The 25,916-nt window shown below is 41.6% G+C and overlaps 1 protein-coding gene across 1 annotated transcript in view; it reads right to left on the bottom strand.

Moving 5' to 3' along the window:
- The window catches only part of LOC140374661 (sialoadhesin-like), a 29,608-nt gene extending 4,095 nt beyond the window's left edge, over nucleotides 1–25,513 (bottom strand). Inside the window, exons 1-17 of the mRNA XM_072461625.1 lie at nucleotides 25,448–25,513; nucleotides 25,016–25,348; nucleotides 24,640–24,939; nucleotides 24,155–24,481; nucleotides 23,744–24,052; nucleotides 22,114–22,371; nucleotides 21,774–22,031; nucleotides 21,417–21,701; nucleotides 20,555–20,818; nucleotides 17,769–18,032; nucleotides 17,428–17,691; nucleotides 10,204–10,467; nucleotides 9,859–10,122; nucleotides 7,063–7,326; nucleotides 6,719–6,982; nucleotides 2,857–3,120; nucleotides 2,512–2,775 (exon numbers count right to left, since the gene is read on the bottom strand). Coding sequence (XP_072317726.1) covers nucleotides 2,512–2,775; nucleotides 2,857–3,120; nucleotides 6,719–6,982; nucleotides 7,063–7,326; nucleotides 9,859–10,122; nucleotides 10,204–10,467; nucleotides 17,428–17,691; nucleotides 17,769–18,032; nucleotides 20,555–20,818; nucleotides 21,417–21,701; nucleotides 21,774–22,031; nucleotides 22,114–22,371; nucleotides 23,744–24,052; nucleotides 24,155–24,481; nucleotides 24,640–24,939; nucleotides 25,016–25,348; nucleotides 25,448–25,493 — 4,492 coding nt within the window. The 5' untranslated portion in view covers nucleotides 25,494–25,513. The remainder of the gene's footprint in view (nucleotides 1–2,511; nucleotides 2,776–2,856; nucleotides 3,121–6,718; nucleotides 6,983–7,062; nucleotides 7,327–9,858; nucleotides 10,123–10,203; nucleotides 10,468–17,427; nucleotides 17,692–17,768; nucleotides 18,033–20,554; nucleotides 20,819–21,416; nucleotides 21,702–21,773; nucleotides 22,032–22,113; nucleotides 22,372–23,743; nucleotides 24,053–24,154; nucleotides 24,482–24,639; nucleotides 24,940–25,015; nucleotides 25,349–25,447) is intronic.
- Between the last annotated feature and the right edge of the window lie 403 nt (nucleotides 25,514–25,916).

The raw sequence follows: 25,916 nt of genomic DNA, 5'->3' as shown, positions 1-25,916 counted from the left end.
GAGTATACAGATGGATGAAGACTCTAAATGTAAACCATTGACTGCAGTAAATACAGCTACGGTGGGCTGGAGGTACAGAGGTGAAGCAATGCAGACACACCGTGTGTGTTCACATGCATCCGGTGTGTGTCTCACTTAAAAAAATAATAAATCGGTGACCATGCCTCTAAAACATCTTCGGAACAAATCACAGCACACACAAAAGCCAGAAAGTCCTGTAGCAAAAGCCTCTGACTTTTAACATAGCAGTGTTACCAGTGCTAACATTTTACTAGCAATTTCACAATTTCTATAGAAGGTTAACGCGCCGTATGAGAAGCTAGAGGGACCGCAAATGTGTCCAGAGCGTAACATACACTTACTTACACTAACATACACTGCCTCATGTCCCCTGTACATTGCACATACATGGTTGTGAGCTCAGGTTCTCTTTGTATGCAGTGTTGTGCCAAAATTATGAACGCGTTCATGAACTTTCGTTCAATGAACGCGTTCATAATTTTGGTGAACTTGAACTGAACATACGGTTTTACTGCTGACGAACGATAATGTGAACATGTTCATTCTGGTGTCTGTGAACGGCAAATTCGTTCTTTTTATTTTCGTTCAATAAAGTGTCAGATTTCTAGAGACTTCCAGGCGAAAAACACACCGTTAAGTTGCCCAAAAAGAGCCTATGTCTGGCAAGTGTGAGAGCTCCAGAGTTGTAGAGGCGATAGATCGCGGAGACAAGACAGATTTCGCGTGTCGCACCGCGCTGCGCATGCGCATCAAAACAAAAAGCAGCATTGAGGCGACCGCAACGTGTAGTCAAAAGAGCAGCAGGAGTCGCCCTTCTACGACCAGTTACGTGAGTTTTATGATAAGGTCGGTGAGGATGGGAACAATCTAACATTTCTGTACAAACTTTGCCCAGCAAGTTTTCCCTCATGTTTTTAAGAATATACTGTGGGGTTGAAAGCTGCAACTGCTGATAGAGTGGACTGAATGGACAGCACATGAGGGAAGTCTGTCCCTTCAATGTGAATGTAAATCCTGGGGAAGGATTCAAAATTGGATATGAAGATGAAATCTGACACATAATTGCAGCATTAAACTAATACAATAATTGCTGCCTGTGGTTGTATTTGGGCTGTGGAAATAATTTAGAAAAATTATTGCATAATATTGAAAAAAATAACTGAACTAGTTCATTTTTTGGAGCTGTGAACTTAGTTCAAAATTTTAAAATGTGTGAACTATGAACTGAACTAGTTCATGTAGAAAGTGAACTTTCCCAACACTGTTTGTATGCGTTCAATCGAACGGGGCGAGTTAGGGAATATTGCATCTTTTGAGGGGCCATGACGCTCTCCAAGCCTTAAAGACAAGGGAGTGTCTACAGAGCCGCGGCGCGCGGCCGAAACTGCCATGTTATTTTGTGCCGGCCGCGCGCCGCGGCTCCTGAAACTGCTGCGCTATTTGACCGCGTTTTAGCACTGTTTTAGACCGTTAAGGTTAAGGTTAAGGTTAAGGTTAAGGTTAAGGTTAAGGTTAAGGTTAAGGTTAAGGTTAAGGTAAGGTTAAGGTTAAGGTTAGGGTTAGGGTTAGCCATGAGGCTATATGGCAGTGCCGCGGTTCCTGAAACTGCTCGGCCCTTTGACCGCGCCGCGGCTCTGCAGCCACGGCCTAAAGACAAACCTCCCCCCTGGCTTCAATTGGTGTTCACAGAGCTTGAATAATCAGGACAAGAGGTATATGGTCACATTATCTATCGCCTTTCTGCCTTGAAGGCAGTCAAAGCGCTTTACATCAAGGAACCAGTCACCCAAGAGGAAAGAATGAAACACGGTTAATCAGAAGTGCAGAAGCAGTTAACGCAGTGAATGTCACAGGGATATTTGAGAGATGCCAAACAGCAAATTCCTATGGACACAAACTTGAGGAAGATTTTGTTTTTTTTGAGAAAGAGAGAATTATACAGCTGTTTTGTTTTTGTTTTAATACAGGGGCTGGCTGACCTAGCAAGTAAATTATGAATAAGTTAATAATTGGCCTTTTGTGTACCACCAGATCTAAACCTGGTCCAAAACAGGATTATTTCAGGTCTAATCAGGCACTCAACCGGGTCAACACCATTGCTTTACACGCTTTAAAAAACGGATGACCCAAAAAATATGGATTCAATCGACTCTAAAGCTACAGAGGAATCGAAGAACGTCCTGAAGAAGCACCACAGTCTAAAAACCACTGCACTAAACGTCCTTTTTCAGTGGCCTTTATTTTATGTCAAGCTGGAGATACAGAACATACAGTCTGTGATTAGGGCAGATCATATTTCTAGTGTATTTTTAAGCGATGTAGCGGGGGCAGTGGAAGAAAAGCGTAAAAACCTAAAAGTGTGGATGGAAAGTCAGTGGGACTGCTCTTAAAATGGCCAAAAGATGATACAAAGGTACAACAGTGTCGAACCCACAAGTGAAGGAAACAGAATGCAACAAAAATAAATCAATAATGGAAATGAATACATACACTGTACATCCAGCTCAGTGAGGGTGGAGTTTTCAGTCCCAAGTTCATTCTGAGCCTGACAGAAAACAGCAGGAGTTTCTCTAGAGACTTTCATGTTTAAAACAGCAGAGTTTCTGTCTCGAGTGAGAGTTCCTCCATCAGCTTTATACCAGTGGTAGTGCTGTACAGCTGGGTCGGCATCACTGCTGCAGGTCAGAGTAACATTACTGTGTTCTGTCACTGGACCAGGAGGACTCACTGTCACTCTGGTGTTTCTGGGTTTGTCTTTAGGAGGTTAGATATTAGACATGATTTAGCGCTGGTCCAAAAGGAGTGCAACATTTAAAAAAATATGAGAATACATACATTTGACAAGCAGCTGAGTGAGGGAGGAGCGATCAGTTCCAAGATCAGTCTGAGTTTCACAGAGAACACTAGTGGTATCTTTAGAGACTGTAATGTTTAACACCGCTGAGGTTCCAATCAGAGTATAAGTTCCTTTATCCTCTTTATACCAGTGATAATGTTTTACTGCTGGGTTGGCTTCACTGTGACAGGTTAAAGTCACATTACTATGTTCTTCCACTGGACCACTAGGGGTCACTGTGACTGTGGTGTTTTGGGGTTGATCTGTGAAAGGTGAAAACAATAGAATATTAAGATACAAGGTGTGTGTATTGAGAAAAAGGTTATTGCAGAAAAGTCTCAGTTTTAGTGTAGCATTGGAAGACTGCTCCTGATGTGTGATAAAATGTGAATATATGATTATATTTCTGTGATGTATTTTATCTGCATAATAGTGATATTTTATCTGCATCATTAGTCAAAGAGAAGAACGGGTGTGTGACAAACTGCAGTGAAGGGGTCGTAAAGATGGGCCAAAGAATGTTGCCCCAGGAGGGGGTGTGACAGCCCAGAGGAGTTTGGGTAATGTTTACCCAAGGCTTGATCTCTAGGAAAAATACCAGCTGTAAAACAAGTGCCTTGATGTGAAGCTGACCAATGAGAAATGTGACCCGCCTATTTCAGAATATCTAATAAAACCAACCAGCATGGGAAAAAACAGGGTGAGACGCAGGAGGATCACGCAGGCTGCTTACCACAGCCTGCGTGATCAGTCCCGGCGTTTTCTCCCAAGCTTGCCATACAAATGTATGTTTCTGTGTCGTTTCATATTCTAAGTTGAATTGTGTTCTCGATGTGTTACGGAATAGCATCGGTGCATGTCTCAATTCCATGACATAATGTGGCCAAATAATGAAATGGAAGACTGAACCACAGAGAGGACTTCAGCTATTTGGATGTACAAGACTTGATCAAATGTATATTTAATTAAATGGTTAATAGAGAAGTGGAGTTTATATCTGTTTTATTGGTTCAGATATAGCTATTATAACATTTTGATTGATTCATGGATGTTTCAGTAATCCTGTTTTCATCTACACACTATCCCCAACCACTTTCCTGTACTAAGTTGTGATTATTTGATCAATTAAGACTCTAAATGTGCACCAACTGGGGACTCTGTTGTTCTACTGGGGGACTTCAACGCCCATGTGGGCAACAACAGTGACATGTGGAGAGCAGTGTTCAGTTATTATACTTCTGTGCTAGCCAAGGATTATCCATAAAGAACACCATGTTCAAGCACAAGGGTGTCCATCAGTGCACGTGGCACCAGGACACCCTAGGCTGAAGATCAATGATCGACTTGTGTCATCTGACCTCCGGCCGAGTGTCTTGGACACTCGGGTGAAGAGAGGGGAAGAGCTGTCAACCGATCACCACCTGGTGGTGAGTTGGATCCGCTGGCAGAGGAGGAAGCCGTACAAACTTGACAGACCCAAGCGCATTGTGAGGGTCCGTTGGGAACGTCTTGCAGAACCCTCTGTCAGCAGAGTCGTCAACTCACACCTCCGGGAGAGCTTCTCCTTGATCCCGGGGGAGGCTGGGGACATTGAGTGGACCATGTTCTTGACCTCCATTGTCAATGTGGCTGCTCAAAGCTGTGGTTGCCAGGTCTCAGGTGCCTGTCGTTGCGGCAACCCCCGAACCTGGTGGTGGACAGCGGAAATAAGGGATACTATCAGGCTGAAGAATGAGGCCTATCAGTCTTCTTTGGCTTGTAGGACTCCTGAGACCAATGACAGGTAGGGTGTCCGGTTTGGGGACCACAGGATCTCATCTCTACAGTTTGCAGACGATGTTGCCCTGATGGCTCCATCAAACCCGGACCTGCAACATGCACTGGGACGGTTTGCAGCCGAGTGTGAAGCGGCTGGGATGAGAATCAGTACCTCCAAATCCGAGGCCATTGTTCTCAACCCAGAAAAAGGTGGCTTGCCCTCTCTGGGTGGTTGGGGAGTCCTTGTCCCAAGTGGAGGAAGTATTTTTGGGTCTTGTTCACGAGTGAGGCAAGGATGGAATGTGAGATTGACAGGCGGATTGGTGCAGCATCTGCAGTGATGCAGTCGCTGCATCGGACTGTTGTGGTGAAGAAGGAGCTGAGTCGAAAGACAAAGCTCTTGATTTACTGGTCAATCTACGTTCCTGCCCTCACCTATGGTCATGAGCAGTGGTCCCCAAACTTTTTGACTCGAGGGCCACATTGGGTTCTAAAATTTGGCCGAGGGGCCGGGCCAGGAAAATATGGTGTGTTTGTGTGAACTAATGAATTACTATAAATTACACGCAAGATTTGACCTGTAACTTGTAACAAAGCAACAAATGCAAGGCTCAATGTACAAATTGTTTTCCAAATGCATTAAATAATGATTAATTATCTACTGTCCTCTACTGTCCACAAGAGTCTTCTTCAGTGTCAAACACTTGCGCTTCCTGCTTGATTGGCTCCGGTGGCCGTTTGTGGAGAATTTTATTTTCTGCGCGCCATAGATTTTCTTGTGCGCGCATTATGACTATGTGCGAGCAGTGCACTATGTGCGAGCAGTGCGCAGCTGCGCAGCTTAGAGGGAACAGTGCCATCTCTTGGGGAAATGTGGGCATTACAGGCGAAAGGTAAAATGAACGGCCACTCACAGTATCGTGAGTTTGAATCCCGACTACAACATTTGCTGCATGTCCTCCTTTCTCTCTCATCATTCCCCTTCCTTTCTTTCTCATTGCATCTACTGTCTAATAAAGCCTACGGCAAAACATTAAAACGATTTTTTTTTTATTTCATTTTTTTTAATTTTCAATATAACTTGGACAAGCTTGGCGGGCCGGATTGAAAGGCCCAACGGGCCGGATGTGGCCCGCGGGCCGTAGTTTGGGGACCACTGGTCATGAGCTTTGAGTACTGACCGAAAGGACAAGATCGCGGATACAAGTGGTCGAAATGAGTTTCCTCTGCAGGCTGGCTGGGCGCTCCCTGTTAGATAGGGTGAGGAACTCAGTCACACTGGAGGAGGTCCTGGGCGCCTCCCTTGGGAGGTATTTCTGCCATGTCCCAAAGGGAAGAGGCCCCGGGGAAGACCAGGACACGCTGGAGGGACTATGTCTCTCGGCTGCCGTGGGAACGCCTCTGGATCCCCCCGGAGGTGTTGGGGGAAGTGTCTGGGGAGGGGGAAGTCTGAGAGTCCCTGCTTAGAATGCTTCCCCCGCTACCTGCCCCCGGATAAGCGGAAGAAGATGGATGAAGACTCTAAATGTAAAAAGGTTCCAAATATTTTAGATTTTCAAAAAATAAAAACATGTTAATGAAAATCTGTTGTTTGTTGTTGTGAAATGTCACTATGAATTATTTCTATTACTTCAGCAAATATTGTTTATCGGCCAGAAGACAGAAAATATCAGATATCAGTATTGTATTGGCTAAAAAACTTCATTAGACTATTTCTAATCAAATGTCTTGTACGGGCGGGACTAACAATAGTGGAATAAACCAATCTGGTAAATGACGGGCAAAGCAACATATGGAATAATTAATACTGAGTCTCTTTTACAATACAATTTTAAAGTTATAGATTATATGGTCATTTGAAAACTGAATAGAGAGCGGAAATGTGTAAACGGCCACCACAAAGATTGTTTAGAATAAAGGATTTCTGCAAAAGAGATCGTTTCAATGTGATACTTCACACAAGCCATGGGCCACTGCAAATAAACTTATCTCTAACTTTTTCAGCATAAATATCTTATTCTTTGGATTGTATATGTTGTCAGGCTACAATATACTTTAAACAGTATCATGCAGCATGAAACAAACATAAAACTGAATACATACACTGTACATCCAGCTCAGTGAGGGTGGAGTTTTCAGTCCCAAGTTCATTCTGAGCCTCACAGAAAACAGCAGGAGTTTCTCTAGAGACTTTCATGTTTAAAACAGCAGAGTTTCTGTCTCGAGTGAGAGTTCCTCCATCAGCTTTATACCAGTGGTAGTGCTGTACAGCTGGGTCGGCATCACTGCTGCAGGTCAGAGTAACATTACTGTGTTCTGTCACTGGACCAGGAGGACTCACTGTCACTCTGGTGTTTCTGGGTTTGTCTTTAGGAGGTTAGATATTAGACATGATTTAGCGCTGGTTCCAAAAGAGTGCAAAATTAAAAAATATATATAATACATACATTTGACAAGCAGCTGAGTGAGGGAGGAGCGATCAGTTCCGAGATCAGTCAGAGTTTCACAGAGAACACTAGTGGTATCTTTAGAGGCTGTAATGTTTAACACCGCTGAGGTTCCAATCAGAGTATAAGTTCCTTTATCCTCTTTATACCAGTGATAATGTTTTACTGCTGGGTTGGCTTCACTGTGGCAGGTTAAAGTCACATTACTATGTTCTTCCACTGGACCACTAGGGGTCACTGTGACTGTGGTGTTCTGGGGTTGATCTGTGAAAGGTGAAAACAATAGAATGAGAAAAAGGTGTTGATGTGTCACACTATGATGGTGCAAAACAATTTGGATACAAGATGCCAAAAGAGAAAATACTGCATAAAATGTATGAATAATTAAATATTAAACAAAAACTCTCAGAGATGATGGATTGGTCAGAAATATTTCCATGAGTATGCAGATGGAGACTTATACTTTTTGACTAAGTTTATCTTGATTATTTATTCATTTGTGTGTATTTTACATTGGAAGTCAATTGAACTTTACTGCGCACAATGTAACTTTTTTGGTGATGAGTCCACCATCTCCTTGCCTTTGCTCCACTGTAAGGCATTAAACTCATACCTCCTCGGACAAATACCAGGGGATGAAACCAGGACTGAGCAACAACAAGGAGTTAAGCTAAAGCTGCACTCACTAATTTGTCCTTCACCATCGCAAGGACAACTAGAGCTGAAATCCAAATCACCTGTCATATTCAAATATATTCATATTCAAATGTAACGTTTCACACATGTGCATGATATCCAAGGGAACTCCCATGAATTATTATACTGCTTTTTCTCTTACCTCAAGAGAAAACATGCTGAATACCCAATATAGACACAAAGACATGGAAGAGAATAAAGTGGCCCAAATTTAAAATAAAAAGATGCAAGAAGGCTAATGGTAGCTTGGCACTGCATGCTACTAAATGGTTACAAATGGTCACATTACTATAGCTCTTTCCTACAGTCAAAGCGCTTTACATCAAGGAACCAGTCAGACATTCACAGACACAATCACACACAAGATGTTCGCAGAAACTGGGGAAGAAGCGGGTGTCTCGCCCAAGGATATAATGGCAGTATTCACCTGAGGCAGCTGCGATCGCACCACCAACCTGTGGGTCAGTGGATCTGACCGCTCTACCAGGAGAGAGCGGGATTCGATCTTTGGATCAAAAGACGAGCGCTCTTCCTCTGAGCTACTGCCACCATGACGTACCATCTGTTGCCCAGCTGGAATCTCATGACCAATCAGAGCACTCCTTTGAGAACGACACTTGGTACTTATGCTGGGTGTATGTTACGAGATGTCAAATTCTGACAGAAATTTCAGTCACATTTTTTTTTTATCTGGCAAGATTTTGGCTCCTCTGTAGGCCTGTGTCATGCAGTGTACAAGGGTTGCAATAGAGTTCGAGTGCTGCTGAACAGGGTTAGCACATTCACTACAAAATACAGCTGCAGGCGGCTGTAAACCATTGACTGCTGTAAATACAGCTCCGGTGGGCTTGAGGTACAGAGGTGAAGCAATGCAGACACACCGTGTGTTCACATGCACCCAGGGTGTGTGTCTCACTTAAAAAAATCATAAATCGGTGACCATGCCTCTAAAACATCTTCTGAACAAATCACAGCACACACAAAAGCCAGAAAGTCCTGTAGCAAAAGCCTCTGACTTTTAACATAGCAGTGTTACCAGTGCTAACATTTTACTAGCAATTTCACAATTTCTATAGAAGGTTAACGCGCCGTATGAGAAGCTAGAGGGACCGCAAATGTGTCCAGAGCGTAACATACACTTACTTACACTAACATACACTGGCTCATGTCCCCTGTACATTGCACATACATGGTTGTGAGCTCAGGTTCTCTTTGTATGAGATCAATCGAACGGGGCGAGTTTGGGAATATTGCATCTTTTGAGGGGCCATGACGCTCTCCAAGCCTTAAAGACAAACCTCCCCCCTGGCTTCAATTGGTGTTCACAGAGCTTAAATCATCAGGACAAGAGGTAAATGGTCACATTATCTATTGCTTGTCACCCAAGAGGAAAGAATGAAACACGGTTAATCAGAAGTGCAGAAGCAGTTAACGCTGTGAATGTCACAGGGATATTTGAGAGATGCTAAACAGAAAATTCCTATAGACACAAACTATTTTTTTATTTTTTTTTTAGAAAGAGAGAATTATACAGCTGTTTTGTTTTTGTTATAATACATGGGCTGTCTGACCTAGCAAGAAACCTATGAATAAGTTAAGAATACAATTGGCCTTTTGCGTACCACCAGATCTAAACCTGGTCTAAAACAGGATTATTTCAGGCCTAATCAGGCACTCAACCGGGTCAACACCATTGCTTTACACGCTTTAAACACAGATGACCCAAAAAATATGGATTCAATCGACTCTAAAGCTACAGAGGAATCGAAGAACATCCTGAAGAAGCACCACAGTCTAAAAACCACTGCACTAAACGTCCTTTTTTAGTGGTCTTTATTTTATGTCAAGCTGGAGATACAGAACATACAGTCTGTGATTAGGGCAGATCATATTTCTAGTGTATTTTTAAGAGATGTAGCGGGGACAGTGGAAGAAAAACGTAAAAAAAAACTAAAAGTGTGATTATTGGAAGGAAAGTCAGTGGGACTGCTCTTAAAATGGCCAAAAGATGATACAAAGGTCCAACAGTGTCGACCCTAAAAGTGGAGGAAATGACTCAGAAATCAACAAAAATAAATAAATATAAAAATGAATACATACACTGTACATCCAGCTCAGTGAGGGTGGAGTTTTCAGTCCCAAGTTCATTCTGAGCCTGACAGAAAACAGCAGGAGTTTCTCTAGAGACTTTCATGTTTAAAACAGCAGAGTTTCTGTCTCGAGTGAGAGTTCCTCCATCAGCTTTATACCAGTGGTAGTGCTGTACAGCTGGGTCGGCATCACTGCTGCAGGTCAGAGTAACATTACTGTGTTCTGTCACTGGACCAGGAGGACTCACTGTCACTCTGGTGTTTCTGGGTTTGTCTTTAGGAGGTTAGATATTAGACATGATTTAGCGCTGGTCCAAAAGGAGTGCAACATTTAAAAAAATATGAGAATACATACATTTGACAAGCAGCTGAGTGAGGGAGGAGCGATCAGTTCCAAGATCAGTCTGAGTTTCACAGAGAACACTAGTGGTATCTTTAGAGACTGTAATGTTTAACATCGCTGAGGTTCCAATCAGAGTATAAGTTCCTTTATCCTCTTTATACCAGTGATAATGTTTTACTGCTGGGTTGGCTTCACTGTGACAGGTTAAAGTCACATTACAATGTTCTTCCACTGGACCACTAGGGGTCACTGTGACTGTGGTGTTTTGGGGTTGATCTGTGAAAGGTGAAAACAATAGAATATTAAGATACAAGGTGTGTGTATTGAGAAAAAGGTTATTGCAGAAAAGTCTCAGTTTTAGTGTAGCATTGGAAGACTGCTCCTGATGTGTGATAAAATGTGAATATATGATTATATTTCTGTGATGTATTTTATCTGCATAATAGTGATATTTTATCTGCATCATTAGTCAAAGAGAAGAACGGGTGTGTGACAAACTGCAGTGAAGGGGTCGTAAAGATGGGCCAAAGAATGTTGCCCCAGGAGGGGGTGTGACAGCCCAGAGGAGTTTGGGTAATGTTTACCCAAGGCTTGATCTCTAGGAAAAATACCAGCTGTAAAACAAGTGCCTTGATGTGAAGCTGACCAATGAGAAATGTGACCCGCCTATTCCAGAATATCTAATAAAACCAACCAGCATGGGAAAAAACGGGGTGAGACGCAGGAGGATCACGCAGGCTACGTACCACAGCCTGCGTGATCAGTCCCGGCGTTTTCTCCCAAGCTTGCCATACAAATGTCTGATATTTCTGTGTCGTTTCATATTCTAAGTTGAATTGTGTTCTCGATGTGTTACGGAATAGCATCGGTGCATGTCTCAATTCCATGACATTTTCTGGTCCTATCGAGCCGGACGACAAGCAGCCCCTTCGCGGAGATTGACGGATGAATCAGTGAAAGTCTGTGTGCACAGCAGAAAGGAAGTCCACTTTTCCCATGGCCGCCAATCGCACCTCATTCTCCGCAAGGAGAGTGCGTCGTTTCGAGGCAGCAGGAGAACACAGGCGACAAAGAAGGTCAGAAATAACTTTGTGTGTGAAAGAGTTAGCCATAAAACGTTTTATGCATTAGTTTGATATTACTGAAAAAAATATCGTTGGTGGATGCCCAGTTTAATATTACTGTGAAATATTGTTGGTGGATGCCCAGTTTAATATTACTGTGAAATATTGTTTGGCTATATGCCCAGTTTAGTATTACTGTGAAATATTGTTTGGCTAAATGCCCAGTTTAGTATTACTGTGAAATATTGTTTGGCTAAATGCCCAGTTTAGTATTACTGTGAAATATTGTTTGGCTATTTGCCCAGTTTAGTATTACTGTGAAATATTGTAGGCTTTTATAGCCCAGTTTGATATTACTGAGGAAATATTGTAGGCTCTTATGCCCAGTTTGATATTACTGAGGAAATGTTGTAAGCTTATGGACGAGATAAGTTTCTCACATAAGCAGGGAGTTTAATATTGCTGGAAAAATATTGGTTGGCTTTGTGTAGATAGGTTTCTCACATAAAGGAGTTAAATTGCTCACCACGAGTTAAGTTTCTCACCGAAAGAAAGTTATGATGCCTTATGCCGAGTTGTTACTGACATAAAGATGTCTGAATGTAAGCGCTGTGCACGAGCGAAGTAAGTAAGAGAGGAAGTGTGAATGAGGATTAATAAGTGATTAACTAACAAGTGTGAATCACAATTAATCATACGGGTCACAAGGCGTTATTCTGAGAGATCTAAAATTTGCAGTCACGGGTGAATCATTAAACACCACGTTTATGTCCGGAGGAATCTAATAAGGAATTTTCTCTAGAAGCTTGACATTGACCGTGACTGTAAAGCAAGCAGCATTTCTCTCAGACGACCGAGACCACATAATGCCAGAATTATCACCCCAAACTGTAAGACTAAAAGACAAAGGAAAAGTCATAAGAGGATTTTGGAGGGAGACTTCCAGCGTGCTCAGATGACGTGGCAGAGAGGGGGAGATAAGGGGGGTCAACAAGGCAGGAGAAGGGAAAGCAGTTCAGAGGACGCTCTGAACGTGAATGAATTAGGAACTAAACCCATCTGGTTTAAATTTTAGTATTTTAACAAATTTTAAGGGTTTTGTTTGATTGACAACAATCAATTATAAAGATTGTATTAAACTTGATAAGAGATGAAGATTAATTCAGATTTTTATAGATGGCCAATTTTTTGGGGAATGTGATCACAAGACAGGACACTTCCTGTCCCCGACATAGAATACAAAAGTCGTGTTTTTTGAGTGCACAGAACAAAGCTACGTTGTGTTTTGTTTTGTTTTATTTTTGGACTTGACAAAAATTATCTTTTTGGACTTAATGCATGACTAGATGAAAGTACAGGACGAAAAGACAGAACAGTTTTTAAATTTAGGATCAAATACAGGCACGGGCCTGGAAGTGATAATATGGGTAAATGAGTGACTACTGATGTTTTTGGACATAGGAGTAGAACGGGCAGAAAGTAAAGTAAAAGTTATATCAGTAACTTATTTATTTGTATTATCATCAGGAAACCTCGTATTGCGATGTAGACGTAAGTGAGGGAATAAGTTAAAGAGTGATGTGCCAATGTCCTCCTTGGAAAGACATGACTGTGTCATTAACTAGGGCAATTGACGCAGAAGTGGGAGGACACCAAGTCATAAAAGATAGTCAGAGATAAGGGGCTATTGACTGGGAAATAATTTGGGGAGAGGACTCAGGATGGAGCAGATGTTGTTATCTTTACGGATCACAGGGACACCAACGGCAACACCTCAGGGGGGGTTGACTGATGAGTAATAGGAAAAGTTAACATTAACAGGGAAATAATTTGACATTCTAAAGTAAATACCTGAAGGATTGTTGAGATTCAATCAAGAATTGAATAGATTTAAATTAGACAATATCATCTAAATTTAGACGTTATAGAAGTTATGAAACCAGTGATAACGGGAACTAAACAGGAGGAGTGAAGAACAGTGGAATCCCAGGGGATGCAGCGTCTGATAGTTATATCAGCAGCAATGAGAAAGTAAAAGCAGGTTACAAGTGAGGGTAAGAGTAATTGAAAGAGAGAAAGAAAGAGCAGGTTTAGAAATTTGGAAATGGGTGTTTCCTCCGAGACAGAGAGGAAGAGAGAGAGAAACAGAGGGGAAGACAGAGAGGAAGATGTGATGAGAGACAAAGGAAAGACAGGAAAGTAGGCAACAAGGGGGAAAAAAGGGTTGATAAAAGAGATGTGCCTATAACCAGGGGAAGGTTTAGAATCATTTGATTTTTTAATACGCATATAGACTTGTTTGAACAAACTAATACACAATGTTTGTAAAGCATCACATGAGCAGGTGTGAGAGATTGAGTTTGAAACTCACCTGAAGCACATATAGAAGATTAGCACATATTACATTAGATGTGTGACCTAATACAGGCCACACAAACAGAGGAGATGTGAAATTATTAATTATGTGAAGAATACTCTAAGTTGTGAACAGACCCTTATGGCCAGCTCAACGGGGGGAATTATTGAGATCATTATTATAGTTTGATGTATTTGTATTGCACACACATACATACATACATACATACATACATACGCGCGCATACGTGAAACATTTAGAGTTTGAAACATTTAGAGTTTGAAACATTTTTAGAGTTTGAAACAAATGGTGGTAAAACAGATAGGTTTGGGAAGTGTAAGATTACACACATAGACTGATTGACCCACACAGGGGGGAGCCCAGCGCCATGGAAGGGGGGCTCAGCCAGGGATGTGACCACTGAACTGTGAAAGGTCAAGAGGTGACATTGCGGAGTTGGAGTGACAGACGCAATTCCATCTCTTCCTTGATTACATCTTGGATTAGTGAACGTTGTAAACTATCTGGATTATTGAATTTTGTTTAAATGTAGAAGTTTGACAAATGGGCAAGGCCATTTATTAAAAAGGAGGGATGTACGAGTAAACAAATATTCCGAATCAATAATTACAAAAAAAAATTGGAAACAAGAAAACTGTTTGAAATACACTGAACTGTCGAAAAGACTTTGTTTATCACCGCAGCAGAACGTGTTGGAGATGTGGTGTTTACAGAGACGAGCCAAGTGGACGAGCAAGGTGGACAGAGCCACACACCGACCATTGGAGGGACGAGAACATGGGTGCTCTCATGGGAAAGTGAGAGAAATGTCTGGACAACACAGCGGCAGAGCCATAACATCGCAGACGCAGGACTTCGTTTGTATGAGTTTTGTCCAGAGTCTACGGTAGAGTACGATACTCTGCTACGATGAACGGACACAGAGACCACAGTGCGTAAAGTACTATACTCTGCTACGATGAACGAGAGCCAGAGGCTACGGTGCGCAGAGTACCATACTCTGTGGAAAAAAGAATTAACAGTTATCATCATCGCAGCGATGACGATAATATGGGTGCTGAACACCTGTATTATGCACGGGACAATCGGGACAATCGATCAACATACACAACTGTGTATACCGGTAAATGGGAAAATAGAAGGGAAGAAAATAAGTGATCAACATGAAAGGTTATGAAATGTATAATGCATTATGTGAAATGTATAATGTACAATTGACATGACAGAAGCTGAAGAAACACAATGGCATATTACACCACAGCCACAGTTGTTTCACTACCTAAGAGAGTGCCTTTTTATCTGCTACAACATAACTACATGCAATGTTAATGAGATTATGAATTGAGATGGGAAATGTACCAGTTCATATGTGTCATAGGTGTGACCGAAGCGAGCAGCGGAAGAAGGTCTCTTAAGAACCAAGCGAGGACGTATGGTGGTGTGGGCACATAGTGCTGAGGGCTTGGAAACAAAGGGATTAGGACGTTGTGCCTATGTATCTCTTTTGTGATCAGCATCACCCATAACCATACCGCAGGGTCAAGGTCGAGAGGTTAGTGGACAATCTGGTTCCAGTAGCACCTGATACTACGTATTTGATTCTATTGGGGTGTCCAGAGAGGTCCCTGATGAGTCAAACTGACTGACCAGAGAGCAGCGGGTTTAAGGGCTTTCCGCTTGTACTTCTATATTTCCCATCACACCGGACAAATTATAGACAAGACAAATTGTCTGTTTGTCAAATTACAGAGATTGACCAATCTGACTCAAAATTTAGGACAGTAATGCAGTAGAAATGTTGTGGGCCGAGAGAAAAGAAGTGTGTTCAATGTTTGAAGACTGTGCATTCATTTTGAATGTAAAAGTGTCATTTTAACACCAATATGAAAGACATGTTGAAAACTGAAAAGAGTAATATGTTTGGCATATGAGACAGTGACTAATGCTTTGATAAACAGGAGGGAAATGTGATAAAATGTGAATATATGATTATATTTCTGTGATGTATTTTATCTGCATAATAGTGATATTTTATCTGCATCATTAGTCTAAGAAAAGAACGGGTGTGTGACAAACTGCATTTGTGAAGGGGTCGTAAAGATGGGCCAAAGGATGTTTACCCGAGGGGGGGTGACAGCCCAGAGGAGTTTGGGTAATGTTTACCCAAGGCTTGATCTATAGGAAAAATACCAGCTGTAAAACAAGTGCCTTGATGTGAAGCTGACCAATGGGAAATGTGACCCGCCTATTCCAGAATATCTAATAAAACCAACCAGCATGGGAAAAAACGGGGTGAGACGCAGGAGGGTCACGCAGGCTGCTTATAACAGCTTGGCTGACACAGCCCGGCGTTTTCTCCCAAGCTTGCCATACAAATGTCTGATATTTCTGTGTCGTTTCATATTCTAAGTTGAATTGTGTTCTCGATGTGTTACGGAATAGCATCGGTGTATGTCTAATTCCATGACACTTTTTGAGTGTAAAAGTGTCATTGTAACAACAATATGAAAGACATGTTGAAAACTGAAAAGAGTAATGTGTTTGGCATATGAGACAGTAGACGAATGCTTTGATAAACAGGAGGGAAATGTGATAAAAATGTGAATATATGATTATATTTCTGTGATGTATTTTATCTGCATAATAGTGATATTTTATCTGCATCATTAGTCTAAGAGAAGAATGGGTGTGTGAAAAACTGCAGTGAAGGGGTCGTAAAGATGGGCCAAATAATGTTGCCCCAGGAGGGGGTGTGACAGCCCAGAGGAGTTTGGGTAATGTTTACCCAAGGCTTGATCTCTAGGAAAAATACCAGCTGTAAAACAAGTGCCTTGATGTGAAGCTGACCAATGAGAAATGTGACCCGCCTATTCCAGAATATCTAATAAAACCAACCAGCATGGGAAAAAACGGGGTGAGACGCAGGAGGATCACGCAGGCTGCGTACCACAGCCTGCGTGATCAGTCCCGGCGTATTTCTGCCATGTCCCAAAGGGAAGAGGCCCCGCGGAAGACCCAGGACACTCTGGAGGGACTATGTCTCTCGGCTGCCCTGGGAACGCCTCTGGATCCCCCCGGAGGTGTTGGAGGAAGTGTCTGGGGAGGGGGAAGTCTGAGAGTCCCTGCTTAGAATGCTTCCCCCGCTACCTGCCCCCGGATAAGCGGAAGAAGATGGATGAAGACTCTAAATGTAAAAAGGTTCCAAATATTTTAGATTTTCAAAAAATAAAAACATGTTAATGAAAATCTGTTGTTTGTTGTTGTGAAATGTCACTATGAAGAGGCGGGGCTTATCTGTTCTGCAGTTTATCTTTATTTTTATATTACTTCAGCAAATATTGTTTATCGGCCAGAACACAGAAAATATCAGATATCAGTATTGGCTAAAAAACTTCATAAGACTATTTCTAATCAAATGTCTTCTACGGGCGGGGCTAACAATAGTGGAATAAACCAATCTGGTAAATGACGGGCAAAGCAACATATGGAATAATTAATACTGAGTCTCTTTTACAATACAATTTTAAAGTTGTAGATTATATGGGCATTTGAAAACTGAATAGAGAGCGGAAATGTGTAAACGGCCACCACCAAGATTGTTTAGAATAAAGGATTTCTGCAAAAGAGATCGTTTCAATGTGATACTTCACACAAGCCATGGGCCACTGCAAATAAACTTATCTCTAACTTTTTCAGCATGAATATCTTATTCTTTGGATTGTATATGTTGTCAGGCTACAATATACTTTAAACAGTATCATGCAGCATGAAATAAATATAAAACTGAATACATACACTGTACATCCAGCTCAGTGAGGGTGGAGTTTTCAGTCCCAAGTTCATTCTGAGCCTGACAGAAAACAGCAGGAGTTTCTCTAGAGACTTTCATGTTTAAAACAGCAGAGTTTCTGTCTCGAGTGAGAGTTCCTCCATCAGCTTTATACCAGTGGTAGTGCTGTACAGCTGGGTCGGCATCACTGCTGCAGGTCAGAGTAACATTACTGTGTTCTGTCACTGGACCAGGAGGACTCACTGTCACTCTGGTGTTTCTGGGTTTGTCTTTAGGAGCTTAGATATCAGACAAGATTTAGCGCTGGTCCCAAAGAAGTGCAATATAAAAATATAAGAATACATACATTTGACAAGCAGCTGAGTGAGGGAGGAGCGATCAGTTCCGAGATCAGTCAGAGTTTCACAGAGAACACTAGTGGTATCTTTAGAGGCTGTAATGTTTAACACCGCTGAGGTTCCAATCAGAGTATAAGTTCCTTTATCCTCTTTATACCAGTGATAATGTTTTACTGCTGGGTTGGCTTCACTGTGGCAGGTTAAAGTCACATTACTATGTTCTTCCACTGGACCACTAGGGGTCACTGTGACTGTGGTGTTCTGGGGTTGATCTGTGAAAGGTGAAAACAATAGAATGAGAAAAGGGTGTTGATGTGTCACACTATGATGGTGCAAAACAATTTGGATACAAGATGCCAAAAGAGAAAATACTGCATAAAATGTATGAATAATTAAATATTAAACAAAAACTCTCAGAGATGAGGGATTGGTCAGAAATATTTCCATGAGTATGCAGATGGAGACTTATACTTTTTGACTAAGTTTATCTTGATTATTTATTCATTTGTGTTTATTTTACATTGGAAGTCAATTGAACTTTACTGCGCACAATGTAACTTTTTTGGTGATGAGTCCACCATCTCCTTGCCTTTGCTCCACTGTAAGGCATTAAACTCATACCTACTCGGACAAATACCAGGGGATGAAACCAGGACTGAGCAACAACAAGGAGTTAAGCTAAAGCTGCACTCACTAATTTGTCCTTCACCATCGCAAGGACAACTAGAGCTGAAATCCAAATCACCTGTCATATTCAAATATATTCATATTCAAATGTAACGTTTCACACATGTGCATGATATCCAAGGGAACTCCCATGAATTATTATACTGCTTTTTCTCTTACCTCAAGAGAAAACATGCTGAATACCCAATATAGACACAAAGACATGGAAGAGAATAAAGTGGCCCAAATTTAAAATAAAAAGATGCAAGAAGGCTAATGGTAGCTTGGCACTGCATGCTACTAAATGGTTACAAATGGTCACATTACTATAGCTCTTTCCTACAGTCAAAGCGCTTTACATCAAGGAACCAGTCAGACATTCACAGACACAATCACACACAAGATGTTCGCAGAAACTGGGGAAGAAGCGGGTGTCTCGCCCAAGGATATAATGGCAGTATTCACCTGAGGCAGCTGCGATCGCACCACCAACCTGTGGGTCAGTGGATCTGACCGCTCTACCAGGAGAGAGCGGGATTCGATCTTTGGATCAAAAGACGAGCGCTCTTCCTCTGAGCTACTGCCACCATGACGTACCATCTGTTGCCCAGCTGGAATCTCATGACCAATCAGAGCACTCCTTTGAGAACGACACTTGGTACTTATGCTGGGTGTATGTTACGAGATGTCAAATTCTGACAGAAATTTCAGTCACATTTTTTTTTTATCTGGCAAGATTTTGGCTCCTCTGTAGGCCTGTGTCATGCAGTGTACAAGGGTTGCAATAGAGTTCGAGTGCTGCTGAACAGGGTTAGCACATTCACTACAAAATACAGCTGCAGGCGGCTGTAAACCATTGACTGCTGTAAATACAGCTCTGGTGGGCTGGAGGTACAGAGGTGAAGCAATGCAGACACACCGTGTGTTCACATGCACCCAGGGTGTGTGTCTCACTTAAAAAAATCATAAATCGGTGACCATGCCTCTAAAACATCTTCTGAACAAATCACAGCACACACAAAAGCCAGAAAGTCCTGTAGCAAAAGCCTCTGACTTTTAACATAGCAGTGTTACCAGTGCTAACATTTTACTAGCAATTTCATAATTTCTATAGAGTGTTAACGCGCTGTGTGAGAAGATAGAGGGACCGCAAATGTGTCCGGAGCGTAACATACACTTACTTACACTAACATACACTGCCTCATGTCCCCTGTACATTGCACATACATGGTTGTGAGCTCAGGTTCTCTTTTTATGAAATCAATCGAACGGGGCGAGTTTGGGAATATTGCATCTTTTGAGGGGCTCTCCAAGCCTTAAAGACAAACCTCCCCCCTGGCTTCAATTGGTGTTCACAGAGCTTAAATCATCAGGACAAGAGGTAAATGGTCACATTATCTATCGCTTGTCACCCAAGAGGAAAGAATGAAACACGGTTAATCAGAAGTGCAGAAGCAGTTAACGCTGTGAATGTCACAGGGATATTTGAGAGATGCTAAACAGCAAATTCCTATAGACAAAAACTATTTTTTTTTTTTTGAGAAAGAGAGAATTATACAGCTGTTTTGTTTTTTTGTTTTAATAAAGGGGCTGGCTGACCTAGCAAGAAACCTATGAATAAGTTAAGAATACAATTGGCCTTTTGCGTACCACCAGATCTAAACCTGGTCTAAAACAGGATTATTTCAGGCCTAATCAGGCACTCAACCGGGTCAACACCATTGCTTTACACGCTTTAAACACAGATGACCCAAAAAATATGGATTCAATCGACTCTAAAGCTACAGAGGAATCGAAGAACATCCTGAAGAAGCACCACAGTCTAAAAACCACTGCACTAAACGTCCTTTTTCAGTGGCCTTTATTTTATGTCAAGCTGGAGATACAGAACATACAGTCTGTGATTAGGGCAGATCATATTTCTGGTGTATTTTTAAGAAATGTAGCGGGGACAGTGGAAGAAAAACGTAAAAAAAACCTAAAAGTGTGATTATTGGAAGGAAAGTCAGTGGGACTGCTCTTAAAATGGCCAAAAGATGATACAAAGGTCCAACAGTGTCGACCCTAAAAGTGGAGGAAATGACTCAGAAATCAACAAAAATAAATAAATATAAAAATGAATACATACACTGTACATCCAGCTCAGTGAGGGTGGAGTTTTCAGTCCCAAGTTCATTCTGAGCTTCACAGAAAACAGCAGGAGTTTCTCTAGAGACTTTCATGTTTAAAACAGCAGAGTTTCTGTCTCGAGTGAGAGTTCCTCCATCAGCTTTATACCAGTGGTAGTGCTGTACAGCTGGGTCGGCATCACTGCTGCAGGTCAGAGTAACATTACTGTGTTCTGTCACTGGACCAGGAGGACTCACTGTCACTCTGGTGTTTCTGGGTTTGTCTTTATAAGAACAACAAGACAGAAAAAAGTCAAGTTATTACCACAGTATCCAATTTCCAATTTATTTATTTGAGGCTCAGTTGTTGCAATATCCAATGTCACCAAAAATGTCCAATTTATTTTCTATCAGCAGATTAACATATATAGATTTACTGTAACCTGAGATGAATAAAAGCTTTTTAAACTGTATTGTTGGACTATTTCAAAACAGCATCTAACCACCACACTGGAAAGGTGTCCTAGGTTCACATGACGGAAACAATACAATCATAATGAAACTGTGATGATTACATTTAATATGTACATGTTTGTTTATTTTTTCAAAATGTCTGCTGCATGAGAATAGTTGTTGTGTGTCTACTTATTTCTTTAGTGTTCATTCAGAAAACCTTTTTTTCTGTAGGTGTTAACTTGAACTCATCCCATAGAGTGTGTTCAGCGTAGACTGAGCCATCCTGTACAAAAGTGGTAAATGCTCCATTTGAATTTACTTTTATGTTTTCTGTCAAATATTTTGCCTGCATTCTTTATACTCATATTAAACTCGTCCCTGTTAGCCAATATCAGATAACCAAACAGATATATTAAAAACAAGAACCTTGCCAGTGACGTGCAGGAGCACTAATACTCTGTGTGTCAGATCCCAGAGAGTTGCTGCTGTGACAGACCAAAGTGACTGAGTCTTTCCACTGAGGTTTAATAACAGTGAGGACACTTCTTAGAGCTTTGTCACTCAGAGGCTCACTGCTGATGGAGATGTTTGGAGAGACTCCTGGAAAACTCCACTGTATCAGAGGAAAGGGGTTCCCCTCAGTCTCACACACACAGCTGATCTGTGAAGAGTCTCCAGTGCAGTTTGAGGAGCTCAGGATCTGAGGAGGAACTGTGGATGAAAGCAAATCAAAAATCATGCATTTGAGCACTAAAAATAAATGTAAAGAAGAAAAACACATACACTGTACATCCAGCTGTGTGACAACAGAGTAATCAGTTCCTAGATGATTTTCAACCTCACAGAAAATAACAGTAGTATATCTGGAGGCTTTCATGTTTAAAACCGATGAGTTTCCTATCAGAGCGTGAGTTCCTCCATCAGCTTTATACCAGTGGAAGACACTTGGTTTGGCGTCACTGTTGCAGTTTAACGTGATATTACTGTCTTCTGTCACTGGACCAGGAGGAATATCGGTCATTGAGGTATTTCTAGGGCAATCTGCAAAAGAAAATCCATGTTCAGAGAATTGTTGAACAATATAAAAATCTAATGAAACAGTTATCCAAAAGAAACTACTTACACTGGATGGTTAAATAAGTGACAGTGGAGTTTTCAGCCCCAAGTTCATTCTGAGCCTCACAGAAAACAGCAGTAGTTTCTCTAGAGGCTTTCATGTTTAAAACAGAAGAGTTTCCTATCCGAGTGAGAGTTCCTCCATCAGCTTTATACCAGTGGTAGTGTTGTACAGCTGGGTTGGCATCACTGCTGCAGGTCAGAGTAACATTACTATGTTCTGTCACTGGATCAGGGGAACTCGAGCTGGTGTTTCTCGGTTGATCTACAAAGATATTTAAAGATATAGAGTGTTCAAATGCATCCAGCATAAAAATGTGGAATATTGTTTTTAAATGTTCAGAATTCTGGCCCAAAACATATGAAAACAGTATATATTGCAAGTAACATCTCTTTCTCTGGAGTACTTATACAAAATTGTTGGAAACTTTAGATTCCATTAACTTATCTTTAGAGTTAGAGCAGTGAGGGAAGGCTAAATTATCATTGTCAGAAATGATTTAATTTCATGATCATTTTGCAACAATTCAATCATGGTTTTCCAACAAGGTCCTTTTCATTACCCAGAATTAAGTTACCGGGGCTTCATCTTGTGGCCAACCCTAGGGTTGGTTCTCCCAAATGAGCATCTGATCGCCGGGTGCTCTCCCGGGTGCTAGGCCCAGCCCAAATAGGCATTGTATGATCATCTTTCTGTGGTTCCACTACCCTCAAGAATGAGAATAAGGGCTGGTGTTTTGCTTAGTGGTCAGGGTCAGGTGCCTAGACAACCATACACAACCTCTTTGAGGACAATGTTCTCCACCTCCATTGTCGATGCAGCAGCTGAACTGTGGTCATAAGGTTTCTGCTGCTTGTTGCAGTGTCAACTCCTTGAACTCGGTGATGACATCAAGCGTCAAGAAGGCAGCTGACAAGTATGGGCAGGCCGAGTGTTCAGAGAGGCCATGGAAGAGAATTATCAGGCTTATCACGTCTCTGCAACATAGCGTGGCAGTTGGAGACATTGCCATTGCAGACCAGGGTAGTGAGAGGGTTGTGTGTTCCAATTACAAGGAAATCACACTCCTCAGCCTGCCCAGTAAGGTCTATTCCAGGATACTAGAGACAATCGGACTGATAGTTGAACTTGAACTTGAACCTCGGATTCAGGAGGGGCAGGTTTTTGTCCCAGTTGTGGAACTCTAGACCAGCTTATACTGTCCACCGAGTGGTCGAGGGTTCATGGGACTTGCCCAACTAGCACATTCTATGGGTCCAGTATTTGACACATAGAATGTATATATCAGTAGACAAAGAAACACCATACTGTTTGAATCTAAATTTAACCCAATTGCAGCTAGCAGTTATAGCAGCTAATTTGGAGACAAGTTCCATATTTCAAAATCTCTCTGTGGCCTGGAAATGGTTCGTGATCCCCCCGGAAGTGCTGGAGGAAGTGTGTGTGGAGAGAAAAGTCTGGGCCTCCTTGCTCAGACTAATGTAAGCGGAAGACATTGGATATATCGATCAATTGGAAAACAAGATCTTTAATTGTTTGATTTCAAGAATCTATGAGAATTGAAGAAATTCTTCAGTGGTATAGTGTATTTATTACTACTGTGAAATGGCTTTATGATTTCCTAATAGGGACTCACATGTGACAAAAGGCATCATCCGGACACTGGCATGTGACTGGGAGTCATCTTCTTTCCTGTAGACTGCAGAGCATGTTATGTTTTTCTTATGGTGAAGGTGAGAAGCAGTGAAGTTGAGAGTGGACACTTTGACATAGGTCTTGTCCTGTTGCTCCAGCAGAGTCTCCTGAATGTGTCCCAGGACAGGGCTCCATGTCAGAGTGGGAGGGAGAGACGGACATGGGACAGGAGCAGAGCACTGCACACTCACTGACTGACCCTCCCTCACACTCAGAGTGGGCGGAGTCAGTGTAGGTGTGAGTGGAGCATCTGAAACGCAATGGAAATCAACAAAAATACTTTTATATTTATATAGTTTTACACTTATAATAGTAGAAAAATATTGGATGTTAAATTGAATTCAATACACACCTGTGACTTGTATATTCACACTTGCCTCTATAAATGTATATTTCAGTGGATTATTACATTCCACTCTGAAAAAATGTTTTTCATTGGGTTTAAAACCAATGTCATGGAAGGTTGTGGTGCAGTTTTTATCTGTTAAATTTCCTGTTTCCTGTCTTATACTTAAAAATGTCTTGTCACTGGCATCTTTCCATACGGCTTTACATCCACTGTCCAAGTGGGTTTTATATTTGTTCTCAACTTGAAATGAACAGGGTATTGTCACACAGGATCCTTCTAGAGCCTTTATGTTTTGTGGTAAAGTGGCATTGAACTTAGGACACTGGGAACCTAAAAATCACAAGACAGCCATCAAAATAGAGACATGAATTTGTTGAGTCAGTGTAACAGTTAGTACCACTGAGTAACATGATACATCCAAAACCTGCATTTAGAACAAAGAAAATTGTAAGCAGATGAAGCAAAAATAGAGACAAAATTGCCCTCACATGTGATCTGAGCTGTTGCCACAGCACTAGTCACAGTAGTCCCATCGTCCCTGCTGTAGACTGCAAAGCATGTCAGGCTTGTCTTTGGTTCAGAAGCAGTGAAGTTGAGAGTGGACACTTTGACATAGGCCTTGTCCTCTTGCTCCTGCAGAGTCTCCTGAATGTGTCCCAGGACAGGGCTCCATGTCAGAGTGGGAGGGAGAGACGAACACTGGACAGGAGCAGAGCACTGCACACTCACTGACTGACCCTCCTTCACACTCAGAGTGGGAGGAGTCAGTGTAGGTGTGGGCGGGGCATCTGGAAGAAAAGCACATCCGTGAATTAACTTGCTTCATGCCTAATATTGGCTTGCAGAGTAATGAATACTAGAGACCTTTCACTTTCACATTCAGTTTTTTATCATTGAATATCCACTTAAGAGGATTGTCACACTCCAGTCTGAAGTAAACAGCTGGACTCTGCTGCTCAGTGAGGTCATGCACTGTTGTGGTGCAGTTCTTTTGGCTTAAGTCATCTGTTGTCGGTCTTGTAAATTTGACTTCCTGGTGTGGATTACTGACGTCTCTCCATTTTGCTTTACATTCACTGTTCAGGTTCTGTTCATGATCATCCCGTACAGTAAAGGAGCAAGGTATTGTCAAACAGGATCCACGCAGAGCCTCCATTTGTTCTGGCAGAGAGACACTAAAGTCCTCACAATGTGCATCTATCCATTTAATACAAAGAAACATGTACATTAACAATTAACAACATAAGTATATGACAAAGCTGCTTAACAATCAATCTTTTTTAAACAACCACTCACTGTGTATCAGGAAGCCCATTAGCAGAACATTTACAATGGCAGACATCTAATTTCATGGGAACAAAATACATGCATGTATTATATAATTTGCATACACTTAAAATGCTGTAATTTAATTTCCATAAACGTAGACGTTTAACAAACATTAACATTGTTAAAAGTGTTTAAGAGAGACTGAAAAAAGCCAACAACATTTTCAGTATTATAGATGAAAAGCAAATAAACTGCTCCAATAAAATAATTGTATAGTATACATTTCGGAGCACTAACATCAACAAAGTGCAACCTATAGATATCTTAATGATTTCACTTTTTCCGTCGTGCTATTGTAATTTTTCCTTCGTGAATGTGCTAAGAGTACTTACACTGTGGTCAATCCAGAGGTTCCTTAAAGTGAAACTGGACACATCACTAGGGCTTCAGTAATTATGAACTTAAATTTGGGAAGTTCTGGTTGCACAATGCAGGA

This window comes from Eucyclogobius newberryi, unplaced genomic scaffold (genome assembly GCF_026437365.1).
Source record: "Eucyclogobius newberryi isolate DKJ021-1_F unplaced genomic scaffold, fEucNew1.0.hap1 SCAF_3, whole genome shotgun sequence".
In the NCBI taxonomy this organism is placed as follows: domain Eukaryota; kingdom Metazoa; phylum Chordata; class Actinopteri; order Gobiiformes; family Gobiidae; genus Eucyclogobius; species Eucyclogobius newberryi.
This window is presented reverse-complemented; position numbering and strand designations above follow the sequence as displayed.